Source organism: Phyllostomus discolor, chromosome 6 (genome assembly GCF_004126475.2).
Source record: "Phyllostomus discolor isolate MPI-MPIP mPhyDis1 chromosome 6, mPhyDis1.pri.v3, whole genome shotgun sequence".
NCBI classification, from domain to species: domain Eukaryota; kingdom Metazoa; phylum Chordata; class Mammalia; order Chiroptera; family Phyllostomidae; genus Phyllostomus; species Phyllostomus discolor.
Genome location: NC_040908.2, coordinates 111,825,753 through 111,844,105, shown reverse-complemented (window position 1 = coordinate 111,844,105; position 18,353 = coordinate 111,825,753). Strand labels below are relative to the sequence as shown.

The window sequence follows — 18,353 nt, the reverse complement described above, 5'->3', positions numbered from 1 at the left end:
GAAGATAAAAATGTGATGCAGATGTAGATTCTTCTCTTAAGCACTTTGTCTTGAGAGAGAGAGAGAGAGAGAGAGAGAGAGAGAGAGAGAGAGAGAGAGAAGAGTGTTTAATGAAATAAGACTAATACTGGTTAAGTGTAATGGGAGGGAAAGGTGGACTGTTTTGGGAATTTAAACAAAGTGGAAACAACATCCAGCAGGGAAAATTAGGGAGAATCTTATGAGAAAGTATCATTGGAGCTGGACTGTGAAAAAAGGCAGGATTTTAACACAAGAAATTGAAGATAGAGATGACTGAGGGAAGCATATATTTGGATGACAGTGTTGCAAGAGCAGGCAGGGTGGCTAGTGAAGTTAGTCATCTGGTTAAGTAGGTTGGAGAATGGGGGCATTAAGGAAAGAAGTGAAGATATGTCTGAAAATATGGCAGTATACAATATGTGAACCCATTTACAGCAGAGCTTCTATTTTAATGGACAAAATAAACTCCATTAACTCTTGGGGCCATTAAGTGTATTATGTATAGTTGAAGAATTTTGCAGATGTTTAGTTCCCTAGGTGGTAACACATTGTAGTAAAACATAGTCCAAGTCTGAGTCACAGCTCTACTACCTATTAGCTGTGCAAATTTAGACAAGTTAATCTCTTTGACTTTCAATCTTATACAAGTTTGATGGACATGACAGGACTAATGTGGAAATTAATAGAACAGAATTACCCAAATAATTTATCAGAGTTCTTGGCATTTACAGAACTCAGCCAATATTAATTATACTCCCCACATTCATAGACTATTCTACTTCCCAAACTTCCTCTCCCTCTCTACAAAACACATTTCTGAGACAATCATATCTGTGGTCCTCCTGTTCATGCTCTGAGGAGTTTTAAATAAATCTCATCTTGTGTACTCTTGGTCAAAGTACTTTCAGTAGTTGAGTAAGAGCACAAATTACCCAGAGGGATAAGATGATTGGCCTTGAAGTGCACATGGGGAGAGGACTCCTGGCCTATCTCTAGGATTCAGAGAAGACTGCTTCTTTGTTTTTGGTTATCCCAGGTGGAACAGTATGTCCAATGGAAGTGACAGCCACTGTTAAATGAAAGAGTGGAATGAAAATACAGCTATATGAAACCAGATAGAGAAGGTTTTTTTAAAAAAATAGATTTAGCAGATGGGAGAAATGTTAGAATGATACATTCTGATCATTGTTATGATGAATATCAGATGACAAAACTGCACGAAGGTCATAATAAAATGCAGATACAGTGAAAAGTATGTCAAAACATCGAAGAGCCAGTGGAATCCATGGATTTGTGTCAAGAATCTCAATGTCTGTTCAGAATACCTCAGTGCCTGCAGGGTGGAATGCAGAGGGAAAGGTGGGTAGGGCAGGTGGAAGAGGCAAAGGGGGAATAAGTGGTGGCAGAAAGAGACTTGAGCACAAGATGCAGTGTGCAGAGGATGTGTTATAGAGTTGTATATTTGTAACCTGTATGGCTTTATTAACCAATGTCAACCCAATAAATTCCATGTAAAAAAGAATGTCGATGTCAGTTCAGGATACCTCAGTGCCAGCAGGGTGGAATGCAGAACATAGAGCTAAAAGGCATCCTATAATCTTGTCTTTTGTCTACATAAAATATTCTGCAAAAAAAGGGGGTTTAGGAAGTGGAGTGTTCCTGAATTGGAATAACAAAATGCTTTTTCTGAAGCAATGAAAAGAATAAAAGAGGGGGTAGGATAATTTATTAAATATTAATTAGTGATTTGAACTTACTATGTTTTTTTCTTCCCAAGTCTGATGCAGATATTTGGGACTTCGTGTTCTCTTGCCTCACTGGGGATTTGTGATACAGGATGGAAAGGAAAATTTTCCTGAGGAAACTCTCTTCTGGGTGTTTTGTTCTTCAAAATCTGAACTCCTATAAGACTGATGTTCAGGGAGGACTTTAAGAAGAGAAGCAGACAAGATAGGGGCCTATTATAGAATGTAATTTGATTTCAAGAAAAGTAATGTGCTGTTTTTTAAAAAAGTGGTTTATAGAGTGAAACGTGTGCCTGCCACTGGTGTTTTAAAATAGTTAACACTTTTAAAGAACATTTTATTTATTTATTTTTAGAGAAGGGAAGCAGGGAGAAAGAGAAGAAGAGAAACATTAATGTGTGGTTGTCCCTTATGCACCTCCTATTGGGGGACCTGGCCTGTAACCCAGGCATGTGCTCTGACTGGGAATTAAACTGATGACCCTTTGGTTCGGAGGCTCACATTCAGTCCACTGAGCTACAGCAGCCAGGGCCTAAATAGCTAAAACTTTTAATGATAAAAATCTAACCACCATTGAATAAATTCTATGTTTGGTGACTCTTGCTCATAAGCAATGTCCTTTCTTTGCATATTATCATTACCATTGTCAATGGTTTAGAACCATCCAATGTTTTTATAAAAATTTAACTTATGGGAGAAATGTGTGACCAGCTTTTCTTCTAATGTCCTCTATTTTGCTTTTACTTTTAGTATTGACAATTTTTCTGAAGTTAAAGACATAATGAATTTAATCCAGTGGTTCCCAAATCTGCCTGTGCAGAATCATCTGGGAGAGTTTTTGTTCTGTTTTAAATGCTTACATCTCAGCTACACCCATGAGCACCCAGATTTGGGAGATCTGGGGAGGGACCCAGGACTCTGTGTTTACAGAGTTTTCACAGGTGACTGGAAGGTTGTTAGAGTTTGGAACTACAATTTTAAATAGTAGACTTGTAATTTTTGAGAAAGTTATGAGTTAGTCACATTTTTTGATTTGCATTATCTATTTCAGTACTATTAAATGCAAGAATTGCTCTAAAATTCTTTGACCCAATAACATTCTGTTGACAAATGTTAATATCCATAGAGTGTAAATATTGTTTTCAAGGAAAGACAAGAAAAACTACCTTTCATTATTTCATCAGTGATATATATATATATATAATATATGTGTAATATAGATGTGATAATATTTATGTTTTGAATGTTTTATATGTATATATTATTATATATTATATTTATTATTTATTTTAATATTTATATATTTATGTATTTATATATAAAGTTTAACTTTGTAAGCATACTTTAACCAAGTATTTCTCTCGAAGCTACAGAACACAGTAGCTCTGGGGAAGATTCCACTTCAGTGAGGGCCAGCATATTCTTAAGTTCTATACTTGATCACAACTCTTATATTGCTCCTGTTAGTTCTCTTAGTTCTCCCCTTAGTTTTCCTCTTAGTTTAAACTTAGCAGAGCCTCTTATAAGAGCTACAGTCAACATTAGATAGGTTTGGATATACAGTGTATGTGAACTCTTTTCCAACTGTCCATGTCCAATCTACTGTTAATGCAGTGAAGCCATGAAATTAAAGCTACCCCTGGGAACTGGGAGGCATCATTATGGGTGCTGCTATGTGTATATACTTGTTTTCTGTGCTCAAACATGAAGGCATGCAAAAGTAAATGCTTCTGTCATTTAAAAAGTTTTATGATGCCTGCATAGTAAATCTGAATAATGGGAAGTATACATTTTTGTTCAATTAACATTCTAGAATTTTTAATTTTAGAATTTTTAAATTAAAAATCCGTTTCCTTAACACTTAGACTTTTTAAATATGACTTTTATAGGTAGGCTTGGTTTTAAATAGATTCTTCTTAATTAGTATATACATTTAAAAGATATTGAGATATAAAGGAAACATCACTAAATCAACATAAAGTTTGAAAATCTACCTGGAAAGGCAAGTGTAAATGTAGTGTCAGTCTCTGTTTTATTAGGCTAACTATCATATTTCCCCTTTTAGATAATAATACCAATAACAACATCAACTAACTTGAATGCAGTTTATTTTGTGCTGGGCTCTTTTCCAATGTTTAACATAGGTTACTTCATTTAATATGAATAATAACCCATGGTATAGGCATTGGTAATAAAACGGATACAGAGAAGTTCCATAACTCATCCAAGGTCAAACAGCAAGTAGGTGGTGAACCCAGAGTTATCCTACTCCAACATCTCTGCTCTTCACTGAGTTGCTACCCTGTTTCTGCATTCTGGGTTCTGGATTTGCCACTTGCTTTCTACTGGCTGTAGAGTAAATTGTAGACTATCATCTCAGATTCTCAGTTTGTTAAATAGATGTAACAACATTTCCCTGCTCATTTTGTATGGTGGTGTAGGAACTAAATAAGAAGTAGGAAAGTATCCATGCAGCGTTAGACAGCTCCAAGGGTTTACTAATACTATTAAAAATTCAGAGCAAGGCCTCACATAATTGGCTTTGAAATCTCTGGCTATTACATTTATTTCAGCTGTTTCATTTTGCCTTCATCCCCTTCATCTCAAAATGATAAATGAGACTTTAGAAAAAGATTAGGGGACAGGAAAAAAAACATAAAACAAAATATGGGCTCCAGTGGATCAGTTGACAGCATTTCCATTAGGATGCAGTGTCCATGAGGAAAAGACTCACATTGTCCTTCCTCAAGGTCAACATAATTTAAAAACCTCTAGGATGAGGTTTGATATTTAAATGTCTAGCCAGAAGCACATACACTCACAGAGACTGCTAAATTCTTTCAATGATGACTTATGATGTTTGTTAAAGCATTGAGCTCTGAACCCTTGCCAAAACTGCACCATCCAGGAAGCCTCACTTCTTCCTGAGGAAACCTAATCACCTGCCCTGAATAGGTTGTAAGTGTGGCCGGGAGGAGACGATGATATAAAACTTAGTTCTATCTGTATAGATCAAACGCTTCCAACCCTGCAAACCAAAAGCTCATTGAAAGCACAGAGATTTGAGAAATTGTAAAGCTAATAATACCACCCCATGCATTGCAGCAAAAAGAGCCAGACTTTGAAGCTAGTTCAAATCCTGACCCTGTTATGTGCCAGCTGCATGACCCTTAATACTGTGGTCAAAGATATGGAGTCTGGAGCAGCCTGACTATGTTGAGATCCCAGCTTTGCTAATTACTAGGCCCTGGCTGCCTAGTCAACATCTCACTTGGGTTGCCTTATAGCAGCAATTTTCCTATATTTTTCTTTGTTACAATACATTTCTTTTCTTTTTTTATTGTTCAAGTACAGTTGTCTTCATTTTCTCCCCACCACTCTGCCCCTCCCTGACCATCCCCTCTTCATGCCCTCAGTCCTACCCCTCTTTGGCTTTGTCCATGTCTCCTTTATATATGTTTCTTGACCACGCCTCCCTTTCTTTCTCATGTTATTCCCCTCCCCCAAAATGGTTACTGTCAGTTTGTTCTTTATTTCAATTTTCAACCTTTTTCATCTCTTGGCACACATAATTACTAAAATTCTGCAGCACACTAAATATATATATATTTGTTTTTTTGCTAACCTGACAAAACAAATGAGGTATAATTTTGATTCATTCACAACGGATGGCTATTGTGTTGGCTGTTGTCATTTTTTTATCTGACAATCTAAGGAAAAAGAGGTCAGTGCCCCCTGACTAAATAATCAGGTATTACATGTTTTTAAAATTCATGTGGCACACCAGTTAAAAATCGCTGCCTTATAGACACCATATATTTAATACTTCCAAAAATAAACTCTCGATATTTGTCTACAAGTTTAGTCTTCCCCTCCTTAGTAATAACAGCTCCACTTCGCTGTTGCTCAGACCACAAACTCCAGCGTCAGCCTCCAGAAGTTTAAATGTATTGCTCTATTGTCTCCTAGCTGGCACGAATTCTGACAAGAAACCTATATTTATTATGTTCCTCTCTTCATAATGTCTTTGGGTTTGACTGAGACACTTACATCAATACGATCAGAATTTTCAACAAATGTTAAAAAATTCTATTTGGTATGAATCTAACTGTGTATTTTGGGTAAAAGCTGCATTTCTCTCAATTGTAACACAAACTTGTTCTTAGATGTTATTTCCTATGAAAAGTACTGCAAATATAGCATTTTTGTGCATCATTACCACAGTTGTGTTAAAACAGTATGTGCTGCCCTGGCTGGCGTAGCTCAGTGGATTGAGCGCAGGCTGCGAACCAAAGTGTCGCAGGTTCAATTCCCAGTCAGGGTACATGCCTGGGTTGCAGGCCATGACCCCCAGCAACTGCACATTGATGTTTCTCTCTCTCTCTCTCTTTCTCCTTCCCTTCTCTCTCTAAAAATAAATAAATAAAAATCTTTAAAAAAATCTACAAATATCTTATTTAAAAAAACTATGTGCTACGGTAGAAACCACATATTTCAACTTCTACTGAAAGAAATACATAGAGTAATGTTATAAACTAGTACAACGTGTTTAAGTAAATGTGTTTTCTTAAAGAATGTCACTTTTCAGTGTTAATTACTAGTGTTTAAGAAAAATTCTATTTGGTACCCCAAAGTCTCCTTTTTCTGGTGCTACAAGTTACTAGAATTTTTTTTGTCTTTTTACTGTTTCATCTGAATAGGTTATCTGTTGCTGTGCTTTAAAGTTCACAGTTCCTTCTTTTGTGATATCTCCTGTAATACTAATTTTCACTTCAGAAACCATATTTTCATCACTCAATGTTTAATGTGGGTTTATTTCATGTCTTTCATTTCTCTCCTTTTTATTTACATGTTTTTTCCTACTTTCTGAGAGACTGACCATATTTTTAATAACTTTTAAAATCTTCTTGTCCAATAGTTCTATCATATTTGTCATTTCTTGGTCTGTTTCTGTTGGTTAATTTTTCTCTTGATTATGTATCATATTTTCCTATGGAGGGGAAGGCTGCAGACAAACATCAGAGATTGTTTTTGGAAATGTTAAATGTGTGATATTTATAAGGTAACCAATTGAGGTGCTGATTAGCCTATGGGGATCTAGGCATTTATCTTAAAGAAATATATAACCAAGGTGTGGGGTGAGAAAGGTTGTACAAGCATTGCCTACAATAAGAAACAGCCTAAATAGACATTAATAGGAATATAGTTAAGCAAATTATCATTCCTTTATGTTATATAGCTACTAAAATATGTTTTTGAAGATCAAAAACATAAGAAATTGCTCAAATTAAAGCATTAAATTAAAAAACAAAATTCCCTACTAGAGTATGAAGCAAATTTTATAAACATATATATACAGACAGAAAAAACTGAAAAAATAACAAATGTTAATAATAATGATCTCTCTGTGGTAAATAGTAATTTTATTCATTTTCTTCATATTTTTGTTATTTTATAAGTTTTCTACAAATAGGTATTACTTTACAATTAGGGAAAATAATAAAATTAGATAGAACTTATTAGAAAAAACAATTAAAGAGGGGCATAAGACAATAAAAAGGGGAAGAAATTAGATGTAGAGATAAATATTGAAAAGGTTGCCTGGGGAAAGTATATGAAGAAAGTATTTTTAAAATGATTTTTATTCAGATATAGCTCAGTTCATTACCTAGATTAATTAAATTACCTAGAAGCAAAAAACAAACAAAAGAAATGAATAATGCAACCCCAAACTTACATAATTACAAATCTGTAATATACAAGAATATAAATCTTTGGACCATAATAAATATGTCCTACAATTTCCTGATATTTTTTAAGGTGATCATTAATATTAATATAATAACCTCACTCACAGCAGCTAATGATATAGGAGATGGCAGGAAGTCACTAAGGGATTACAGTGCTGTCATGAATAATTTTCAAATCATACACCCACATGTGGACAATTAGGAATCAGCTGTCTTCTGTCTACTATTAGTTTATTGACATGTGGATGTGAAATAAACTCACAGAAAAAGCAGCTCTTCCTAATTATCTTGAGTCATAATATACACCCTGATTAATTATCACAGAGATAAGGGTCAGGAAGAAGCTGCACGTTGTGTTGGTGATAGTCGTTACTTGCAATGTAAGAAGACAGGGGTCAATTAATTGCTGATTGCTTCTGCAGTGGCCCTTCCAACATTCTCCATTGCCCATCATTTATCTTTTTTATCTTCAACCAACCCTGAAGACTAAGGATGAACTCATCCTATCAAAATGTAATGCAGCATTAATTAAACAACAATAGTTATAGATGTGCGATAAGTGTCTTCCATAAAATTGTAAGGCCTAATGTGTGTTTATGTCTGGCTAATTTATCAGGTGCCTAAGAAATGATAAATATCTATAGAAGACAGTTCTAAAATCCCCATTACAGTTTTATTTTTTTTCCTAACATTAAGTTGATTTCCCTGACAGCAAACAGCAGCTTAACATGTTTTCTGATACATATTTGGACATCTGCCTTTAGTTAAGATTTGTCTGCTTCCCTGTTAGCATACCCACTCTCTATCTCTAACAGGATAGCTCCATCTGGCATGCTTCTTGGTTTATGTGAGTTAACCTAAACGGCTATGCACAGCTACCATTAATAAAAGGAAAACTCCCCTTGAAGCTTCCACTTAATGGTTTATCCTCCATCTGTCTCACTGGTTTTGCCCACTTGCCCCTTCCCATTACTACATGTTGTTTCAAAAGAGGCATTATTATGAGTGCCAGACTCTCTACTGGAGAAAGCAGGCATGTAGCACAGAGCAAAACAGATACCTCAGAGACATTGCCAATGAACCTGTGATTTGTTTGTTTTGCAGATTTGTTTAAAGGGGAAAAGCTACATGGTGTTAGTTGTTGAGAGCTACTATGAATAAAACAGGGCAAAATAAAAAAAATTATCCAGAGGATGATTGTGTTTAGCTCCAGAGGCCAGACCGAAACACTGGTTTTAATTGTATTTTGTGCCACTGAACCTATATTAGGTCATCAATGCATGTGGTTCCACATATTTGTGGTAGTCATAAAAATAAAGATTTTTAAATCATTTTTATTATAATAAAGATCTTTATTAAAGCATTGAGACTATAAAGACTTTCTGTAATAAAATGCTCTAATATGCTTTGTAATATAAATAAGTTGAAGAAATGTGTATGTACTGGAAATTGCTTTGAGGCAGCTGTATAACATTGTTGGCCACATTTCTATTCTATTGGGGATGTTTACCGGAAAATGACTTTATTTGCAGAGTGGTGCATCTTAAATCCTTGTTTTAAATCATATTAATAATAGCTAACATTTTTTGAGTACTTACTTTTTTCCAAGCACTTTATGTGTATTAATTTATTGTCACAATGAATCCAAGAATGGAAAGCTTTATCCTCCTTCTATGAATGAGAAAACTGAAGTGAAAGGCAGTTACATAACTTACCCACGTTCCCACAGCTAGGAAGTGGTTGAGGCGGCTACAGGGCCAACATACCTAATCACTCTGCTATGCTGATCCTAATTCTGAAGTAGGGCTGGTTGTCTGTGTAGGGCACACCCAGTTCTTTTCTACTATATTTGGTTAAAGGCATGTAAGAAATGATTTATTTTCTGTGTCAGAAGAAGGGACTTCCAGTTCATCCAGAAATGGTTTAAAGTCATTAAACATAAGTAAAAAAGGAGAGAGTCTAGAACATGCCCAGACTTTAATCTGTTGGAGGATATTATCCAATCCTTTGGGATCCTGTCCCTAACAGAGGCCTAAAGCTAGAACGATAATTAAGGGGCTGTTGCCTTAACACAGAATTAAAAACTGACCAGTTCATGTACTTTAAGTTCAGTGCTTCTCCAGGTTGGGCACTCACATGCACCTTGGGATTTGAGGTATTTGACAGGGATTGAGTATCCTCAGAGAAAACCTGTCTGGTTTGTTAACTTCATTTGAAAACTTTGGATAAAAATAAGTTCCTACTTAATCAAAATATTTTCACATTAAAGCAAACAAGGATATTTCCCAAGCATTTAGGGGAAAATACAGGATTCTGTGTTTCGTACTTGTACAGAAAGCTTCATGTTCTACTCTAGATCCCAAGGAGAGAAAGTGCATTTTTCAAGGCCTCAGAGCATGCAGTAGAAACATTTGAGAAATAGTGTGTAGTCTAACCTCTAACCAGTTCTGATCCACCAAGTTAAACACCAAAGTAAAATAATCTGTAACTGTGGCAAACACTTATTCTGTTCCCAGAAGATTATTCCATATCAGGGGTGTCCAACCCGCAGACCATGGGCCACATATAGCTCAGGATGGCTATGAACAGTTGCCATCTACAAAATTGTAAATTTAGTTAAAATATTATGAGATTTTTTTTGTTGTGATTATGAGTTGCAATGTATTTAATGTATGGACAAATACAACTCTTCTACATCCAGTGTGGCCCAGAGATGCCAAAAGGTCAGACACCCCTGCTAGGTAGTCAAGGCATACAAATGGTTGGTAGTAAGTTAGACTGACTAAAGCTGGCCTTTCGCCTCTATGGAATGCTGATGGTTGACTCTAGCTCTTAAAGTGTTGCTCAGATTCCTCCATTCTTCTTCTCTTCCACTGCCATCCCTCCTCTAGTCAAATCTGCCATAATCTCTCTTCTCATTCTTCAAAGGTCCCTCTACACCACACAGGAGTCACAGATTGCTTTTTTAAAAAAACATAAATCAGATTATTTCATTTTCCTGATTAGTACTCTATAATGGATTCTCAATGCCCTTAAAATTAAACCTACACTTTTTCATCATTACCTACAAAGTCCTATATTGTCTGGCTCCCGACTCTTTCTTTAACTTAATTTTTTCCATCTCCCATTAATTAGCTCATTTCTTTCCAGCCAAGCTGGACTTTCTACTGTTCCAGGAATACACTAAACTTATTCCTGCCTCAGTGAGTTTGGCCTTGCCCTTTTCTCTTCCTGGAATGTTCTTCCTCTGATCTTTATATTACTACTTTTTTCTTTTTATTCATGTCTCAGTTCATATGATATCTCCTCAGAGAAGAATTCCCTGGTTATCCTACTTAATATTCTTCTCTTTTCTACAATCACTATCACATTGTCCTTTTATTTTCTTTATAGCATTTATCACTATCTGAACTGAACTCATTTATTCAATACACTACAATGTAAATTCCCTGAGGACAGAATCTTATCTGATTTGTTCACCATCGTAACTTTGCTGCTAATTGCAGCACTTGACACACAGTAGAAACTGAATATTCACTGAGTGAGTAAATGAATAAATGGTGAAAGAGAGAATAACAACTGGAATACATTTTAGATACTATATTCAGCAAGCTAGTGTTCCATGATTTGGGAAAATAGAGTGCAGGCAGAGTCTAGTCTGACAGGTACGTGTCTATTTAGTAAATAAGAAAGTCAAACTGGTGAATATCGAAGTCACAATTTAGAGTGGTCCTTGAAAGTTTTTGGAGACAAGAAATCTTTCTTGAGGCTTTATTTAGCCTTTGCATTTTGATTGACCAAATAATGTGAGGGGACATTATATGGAGTGAGTCAGGAAGACACCTGGGTATACCAAGTTCAAGTCCAGGTGAACTTGGTTTCCATTACTGGGAAATATATCAATTGCAGCCCTGGTTTAGGGCCCTGGCTTTCATAATGACATTTATCATATTCAAAACTTAGGAAATTGTCCTAAGTTTTCCTAGTTTTCAATATCATGAAAGAGTAGGTTTACTGTGCATCCCCAGTTTTTTTTTTGGTGTCATTTTGTGCCAGTGATTTATTTGTATATCCTGATATTTACAGGTATATAGCTAGATGGTGAGACTGTAACCTTCCCTGGTATTTAGCCAGATGGTGAGACTGTGTGGCTTACATGTCTTCTGGGAGACCAGGGAAGACTTCCTTAGTAGAGGTGGAATCCATAGTTGCAGGTACTGTACAAAGTGGGGACTGTCATAGATGATCACTGATGGATTGATTGTATCATTTTGTAATTGTTACCTTTTTACTCCACTCCCCCAAAAGAAAAGAAAAAAAGTGAACATCAGTTTAGAAAAATAGAAAGAGTGCTAGGTTGGGTATCTGAAGACATGGATTCTAAATTTGATTTTACCTCTTACAAGTTATGAGATTTAGGATGGCTAACAAATCATGCTGTGTTTCTTATCCACAAATAGAGGAAGATTAGACTCTCTATTCATCTATGGCCCTTACAACTGTGATAGTCTATAATTCCTTGTGCCAAAAGACCATCTCAGCATCATTATAATAGCTTTCTTTTCTAAAAATTGAAGACCAGAGGACTTACATATGTCACTTTGATTTACAGGGGACTCAACTGGCTTTCTGCTAAGAGAATTTTACCCAAGACCTTTTTGTTTATGCTCTCTTTCATAAATCAATGGAAAAACAAAATTTCCTAGTTCACTCACATAAGCATTTCCTTAAACAGTAAGACAGAGATTTATTTAAAAATTCCAGCTAAGTCATTTCAATCAAAATTCTTTTAAAAATTCTTATGATATTTCCCAACAAAAGTGAATATAAATCAAGAAAATAGAGAAATATTTCTTATAACATTGTAAGGTATTATGAACATATGGAATAAAAGGCTGCCAACTTGATATGGTTATTGAAGGTCCCATTTTCACAGAAATGTTTCCCCATCAGTCTAAGTCCCATCACTAAAGATTTTTTGCCTTTATTTACTATTTTAGGAAAATACAAACTAGGTCTCAAATATGGGCTACTGTAGTACCTTAGTAATTTTAATATTAAATAATAATTTTATGTAGTCCTCTAAAGATGACAACTTTCACAAAGATGACAACTTTCATATATATATCGTCACATGAAAACTTCACAATTCCATCAGGAAATCAGAAGACTTTTTATCTAGATTTATAGATGACAAAATCAAGACTCTGAGAGATTAAGTGACTTGTTCAGGGTCATCTAGGTGGCAAGTAGCAGGATCAAGATCAGAACCCAGTCTCCTGATGTAAACCCAGTCCTCTACCCAACATTTTTCAATGGAAAGAGACTGCATGAGATGAGGGTTAGGAGTGTGGAGGTAAGGCCTTTGAAGACAGACCAACTGGAATTAAATTTTGATTCTTCTATTTGTTTGCTGTGTGTTATGAAGTAATGATTTAAATTCATTTTGCTCCCTGTAAAAAATCAAGAACAAGAATATCATATACATAATATAAAGGCAATAATATACACTAAAGCACTCAGTGTTAATAGTGCATAGTAGTAATCTTTTTGTTTTTATTACCCTATGTATTTTTAATTTTACAACTAGGTTGAGAGAAAGAATAGGAATATAAAGATAATTTAAAGGAAGGCACTATTTCTTTTTATGAGCCTTACATTTCAAACTGTAATAGTTGTTTTCATTTTATTCTTTTTTATATTCTTCCTTGAGTATGCATGTGCTGTCCCCCACCATGAATGACCTTCCCTATCTCTTGACTTTCTGATGAATGCCTACATGTTTTTTTGAGCTCAAACTCCAGACTTCCTCATTAAAACTTTTTCTGATGCTATAGGCTGTTCTTGTGGCATTAGAGTAAAGCCCAAATTCACTTATAAATATTTACTAAGTGCCGTCTATGGAACTCTGCTAGGGCGACCTGAGAGTAGTTTGAAGAACTGATCTAGTTTTCTTTGTTTCTGTTAGTGGTTCCCATGTGTTGGGATTTTACAGACCTTTTAAAAAGTGAGGACTAATACAAAGTTGCCAACTTTTAATTTTCTAAGTAAGGGTAATAATAAACCACCACACAAAAAATGGCATTTGATACCAAAATATAAAATCTCAGGATTAAAAAAAAATGATAGATCAAGCTTTATGGAAACTGCATGGAGGGGGTCTGCATTTTTAGGTAACAGACATTGGAGGAGCCACTGGTGTAAGTATATTTGTGTCCCAATCTGATAGTTCTTAGAGATATTTTTTTCTCATTCAATTTTGCATTCCTAGTGTAGTGCTCACAGTCTAGAGAAAGTATTCAATAAATATTTATGAATGAAGTGGGAATGGACCTCTGAGCAAATACCTCTGAGGTCCATGGCAATGCCTACAGCACAGAGACCTGTGAGAGGACACAGCCACAGTGGGAGAGTAGTGGAGGGGAGTGTGTACTGATAGAATTTACTTCGCAAGTTTGCCAGACACCAGCCATGCAGAAGATTTTTGCAGAGTTTTAAGTGAGATTGTCTTGGCAGAGACCAAGGGAGAAGGTGGGGCAAGAAGTACAATAATGAAGCATATCATTGTAAGGAGAAATGGACTCTCTTCCTCGGGCGCCATTTCAAATATTACATGTGACATCTTAGGTGGATAAAGGATTGGAGTAAATATAGCTATAGTAAATAGATAACATTTATTTAATGTTCATTGTGTTAGGCACTCTCATAAGTTGTTTGCATGCACTGTGTCATTTAATTATTGCAATAAGCTGTTGAGGTGATGTGAGCACTCTTTCCTGTACACTGATGAGGAGATGGAGGCTTGAAGTGGTTGCATGATTTGCCAAGTGCTACACAGTTAGCCAGTGGTAGAAGTAGGTCTTGATCCTGCTACATTTGTCTTTAGAATTTACCAAGTTTTGGGTCCCTTTCTATCCACATAGTTCTATGATGAGCAGAATTTTATATGAGTTGTCATTCATTTTAAAAATGAGCAGAAAATTAAAATATTTCTTTCTAGCCAGGATTTTAAAGCATGTTGGGTACCCAGTTTTTTCTACTTAAAATTTGTGTGATCATAAACAAGTTCCTTAACATCTTTGAGCTTCACTTTCTGTATCTCTAAAATGGGGGTGAAAGCCCCCCCCTTCCTGTGTTTTTGGGAGACTTAAAAAGCTAGTGTATGCAAAATAGCTCACAAAGGGCCTGGATTATGAATGTGGTTTAATAATGCTAATTCACTAAGGGGCCTAGTAATATAAAATATTTCAAATTAAAATCATATTAAATATTAGAGATGGGATGAGAACAAATAGATCATTACTCTGGGGAATAAAGGTGCCTATATTTACACAATTCTTGAGATGGTCATGATGATTATTATCTTTGCTGCAGCCCTCATTTCTATGAAGGACATAGAGATTAAATATTTCATTATAGGGATAAGTTTATATTTGATTTACACCACAGATGCACATTTACAGCATCTCAACATTCCATTGCTTGGCTATAGATATAACAAGCTACTTCAGCAAACCTGAAATTGCAAGATAAATGGAAAATGCTTAATCATTTAAAGATAAATAGCAAAGAAATGAAAAGATCAAAGCATGCACTGGTATCAGCAAGGGAACTTAAATGCAGGAAGTCTCCTTTATTTTTTTAATGGCTGACAAATGGCTTAATTAAGTAGTCAGGATATGAAATCAAAAGCGTTCATCTCTAGTATTTTTTATACACAAACACTTTAAGGAAAATGTGTACATATCTTATATAATCTCATTTTGGGAAAAAGTATTGTTCACTGAGAAAAGAAAGTTGCAGAGAAATGTGTTAAATCTGAACTTATTTTGTAAAAACAATGTTGAGCTCCACCTATGTCTGAGTACACATTTTACAGGTTTGTATAGACATGGAGAAGGTATTAATGGTTCATGCCAGAAGGTCACATTGGAAACTTCAAGAGTAGCTGTCCTAGAGGGAGTTTGGAGGGAAAGTTTTGTTTCTTGAACATCTTTGTATTATTTCCCCAAATGCAATGGACACAGGTTACTTTGGAATAAAACTATTTAAAGATACAAAAGAGAAAAGTGTGCATTTTTAGTTCTTTATCTACCCATTTATTTATTAATTTACTAATTATCCAATATTTATTGAATCCTTAATAGAAATGATTAAAGATTAGTTTTGTCTGTGAATTGTCAGACTTGACTTTCTCAGATGCATGCTGTCTAAACATGGTTTTACTGTTTGGGATTAGTGAGATGATTCTGTGGTCTGTTCTAAAATCTTGTCCTCTTCCCCCTAGGGGATTAACAGTATTTATTAAATTTAAACCACTTGTAGTTAACTTCACTCCTTTCCTCTCCACCTATAGTTATTGCACTAGAAGGAGGATTGATTGATTTCTCAATTCCATTGAATTGTGAGTGGCCACTGGTGGCAAGAAGTGGAATTTTGAATCAAAAGACAAGAGTTTCAGTCCTGACTCCTCCAGTCACCAGATATGCAATATTGGTATACTACTTCCTTTTTTCAAACCTAAGCACCATCTTCTCTCTTCAAGTAATAATATCTATCTTACAGTATGGCTATAAAGCTCAAGTAAAATCAAATATTGAAAGTCTTAAAAATTGCAGAGTGATGAACAGGTATATATTACTATTTCTCCACAAAGAATTTGTGGTTTTGCTTCTTAAGAGAGAACAATGACACATGTTTACAAGTATTTGCACATTCCCACTGCCAGCAAGCCTATAATAAGTTTGAATGGCGCTCAGAAGTTGCAGTTGGCCCCAAAGCAACAGCTGACACACTAGGCAAATGCAATGTCTTCCTGGTAATGGTCACAAACCCAATTAACCAATAAGCATATCTGACCTGGTGTAATCATCTTCAACAAGCATGTGCTTTGGAAGTGGTGAGTACCTTCCTGGAGAGATGGGCGGCAGGGAGGTTTTATATTCTAAAGTGCCATTGTTGCCAGAAAGTAGATGGTTTTCCATTGGTGGAGAATAAGCTATGAGGTGAAAAAAAAGAAAAGAAAACCTGTTATGTAGGTGAATCAATGTGTCCTATTGTAGTTTTGTTAAAAATGGGAAGGCTTTGCTACATGCCAAGGATTTTCTTATCCCCTATGAAGGGGGAGTTGCTGTTTGTTTTCACTTATATATTCAAGTACATAGTGAACTTTAGGATTGGAAAGATGGAATAGCAGTTATACCTATAAGCCCACTTAGTATAATTAGGTGAAGAGAATTGGAGGAGAGATTCAGCACACACGTTTTTCAGAATGATGGTTAATTTTCTATTGGAATAAAAATGTTAGCTTTCTAATTGCAGAGCTCACATTCCTTTTACATAATTAATATCTAATTACCAAAAGTTGAAGGCTCCTAGAAATAAGTCCTTATATAGACTTTAATTCCCAAATATACTGTACTTACATTCCAGAAAGGCTAAGAACTCTGGCCTTTCTTTTCTTTTCCTCCACCCTAACTCATCTCCCTTTTGAGAGACTAAAATCCCCTCCTAACTGTCTCCTGCCCTGCTCTCTCTCCATTTTAGACATTGAGAATTCCAGCTCTGATCATTATTTTTTTCTAGTTTAAATGCCCCTCACTGCCACAATAGTATTGAATATTTACCCTCCCTTTCACCTATCTTACAAGAACGGTCCATTTCAAATCTCCCTTACACTTGTCCTATTGTCCTAAAACAAAGCCTTTTCTTCTCAACATCTGTACTTTTGTTCCGCTGTATTAATTACAACAATTTCTACCTCCTATCCTACCTCTGATAGTGAAATCTCATCCATTATTCAGGATAAAATTCAAATGCCGCTTTCTGCATAAAGATTTTTTGATCTTCCAGAGACAGGTTATATCCCCTTTGTGCTCAAAGGATATATATTTTTTACCTCATTCCTGGTATGTACACCTTTTATTTTGCCACATGTTGCTGCTACTTGTATATCTGAATTAGTCTTCCTTCCAATGAAGACCATGATTATATCTCCTTTGTATCCATGTATTACCTTACAAGATGTTTCACACATATTTCAAAGCATATTTCTCAATTGTTTTAGCAAGGTTTGTTTTCTCTTTTCTCTCTCTTTGACATTGACCTCATATTCCCTTAATGAAGTGGCTCACAGAGTCTCAAGGTTGATTTTTCTAAATTCATCCAATTTGAACAACTTTGAAGTTCAAGCTCCTTCATGCCCTAAGGTAAGATTGATCTCAGTATACTGCCTGCTTAAAAAAAAAGCCATATTTTTTTGGCAAGTCCTTTTAGAATCACCATTAAGAAAAGCAATAGCTAATGTAATGGGAAGGTAACAAAATTATTCGACCTCTAAATTTCTCTCAAGAGAAACATCTAAATCTAAGAGAGGTTAAATGACTTGCTTAAGACTATAGTACAAATTAATGGTAGGTCCTGAAGACATTCTGAGTTCCTGACCTTACAACTGGCTCCTCTGGCACCTCGAAATCTCAGAATGAGAAAACTTACTGATGTCAACAAAACTATTCCTTAAGCCCAATCAAAAACTAAATTGCTTCTAAATCCAGTCCCTGAAGATAATACCTCAGATAAGATTCTTGACCTATTAAGAAGAGGAGAAAACATGGGCAGCACAATGTCTCATAGTTAGTTGTTGCCCTGGAAAGCCCCACCTCCAAGCCATCTCTACTGACATAGTGACTGACAATTTTCTCTGGTTTCCCTATCAATGTAACAAATTCAGGTAAAGTTAAGAGGTAGGATGATGGTGATTAAAGGCCATAATCTCACCATTCATATACAAGATCCTCTTCCAGGAAGAAGCAGAGTATTATCCTGAGTCTATTATGCT

The 18,353-nt window shown here is 35.5% G+C and overlaps 1 protein-coding gene across 23 annotated transcripts in view; it reads right to left on the bottom strand.

Annotated features, from left to right (window-relative positions):
- The window catches only part of DLG2 (discs large MAGUK scaffold protein 2), a 1,904,207-nt gene that overhangs the window by 467,281 nt on the left and 1,418,573 nt on the right, over window positions 1-18,353 (bottom strand). For all 23 annotated transcript variants that reach the window (XM_036030125.1, XM_036030122.1, XM_036030121.1 and 20 more), the window contains one exon: window positions 16,376-16,514. In XM_036030125.1, coding sequence (XP_035886018.1) covers window positions 16,376-16,514 — 139 coding nt within the window. The remainder of the gene's footprint in view (window positions 1-16,375; window positions 16,515-18,353) is intronic.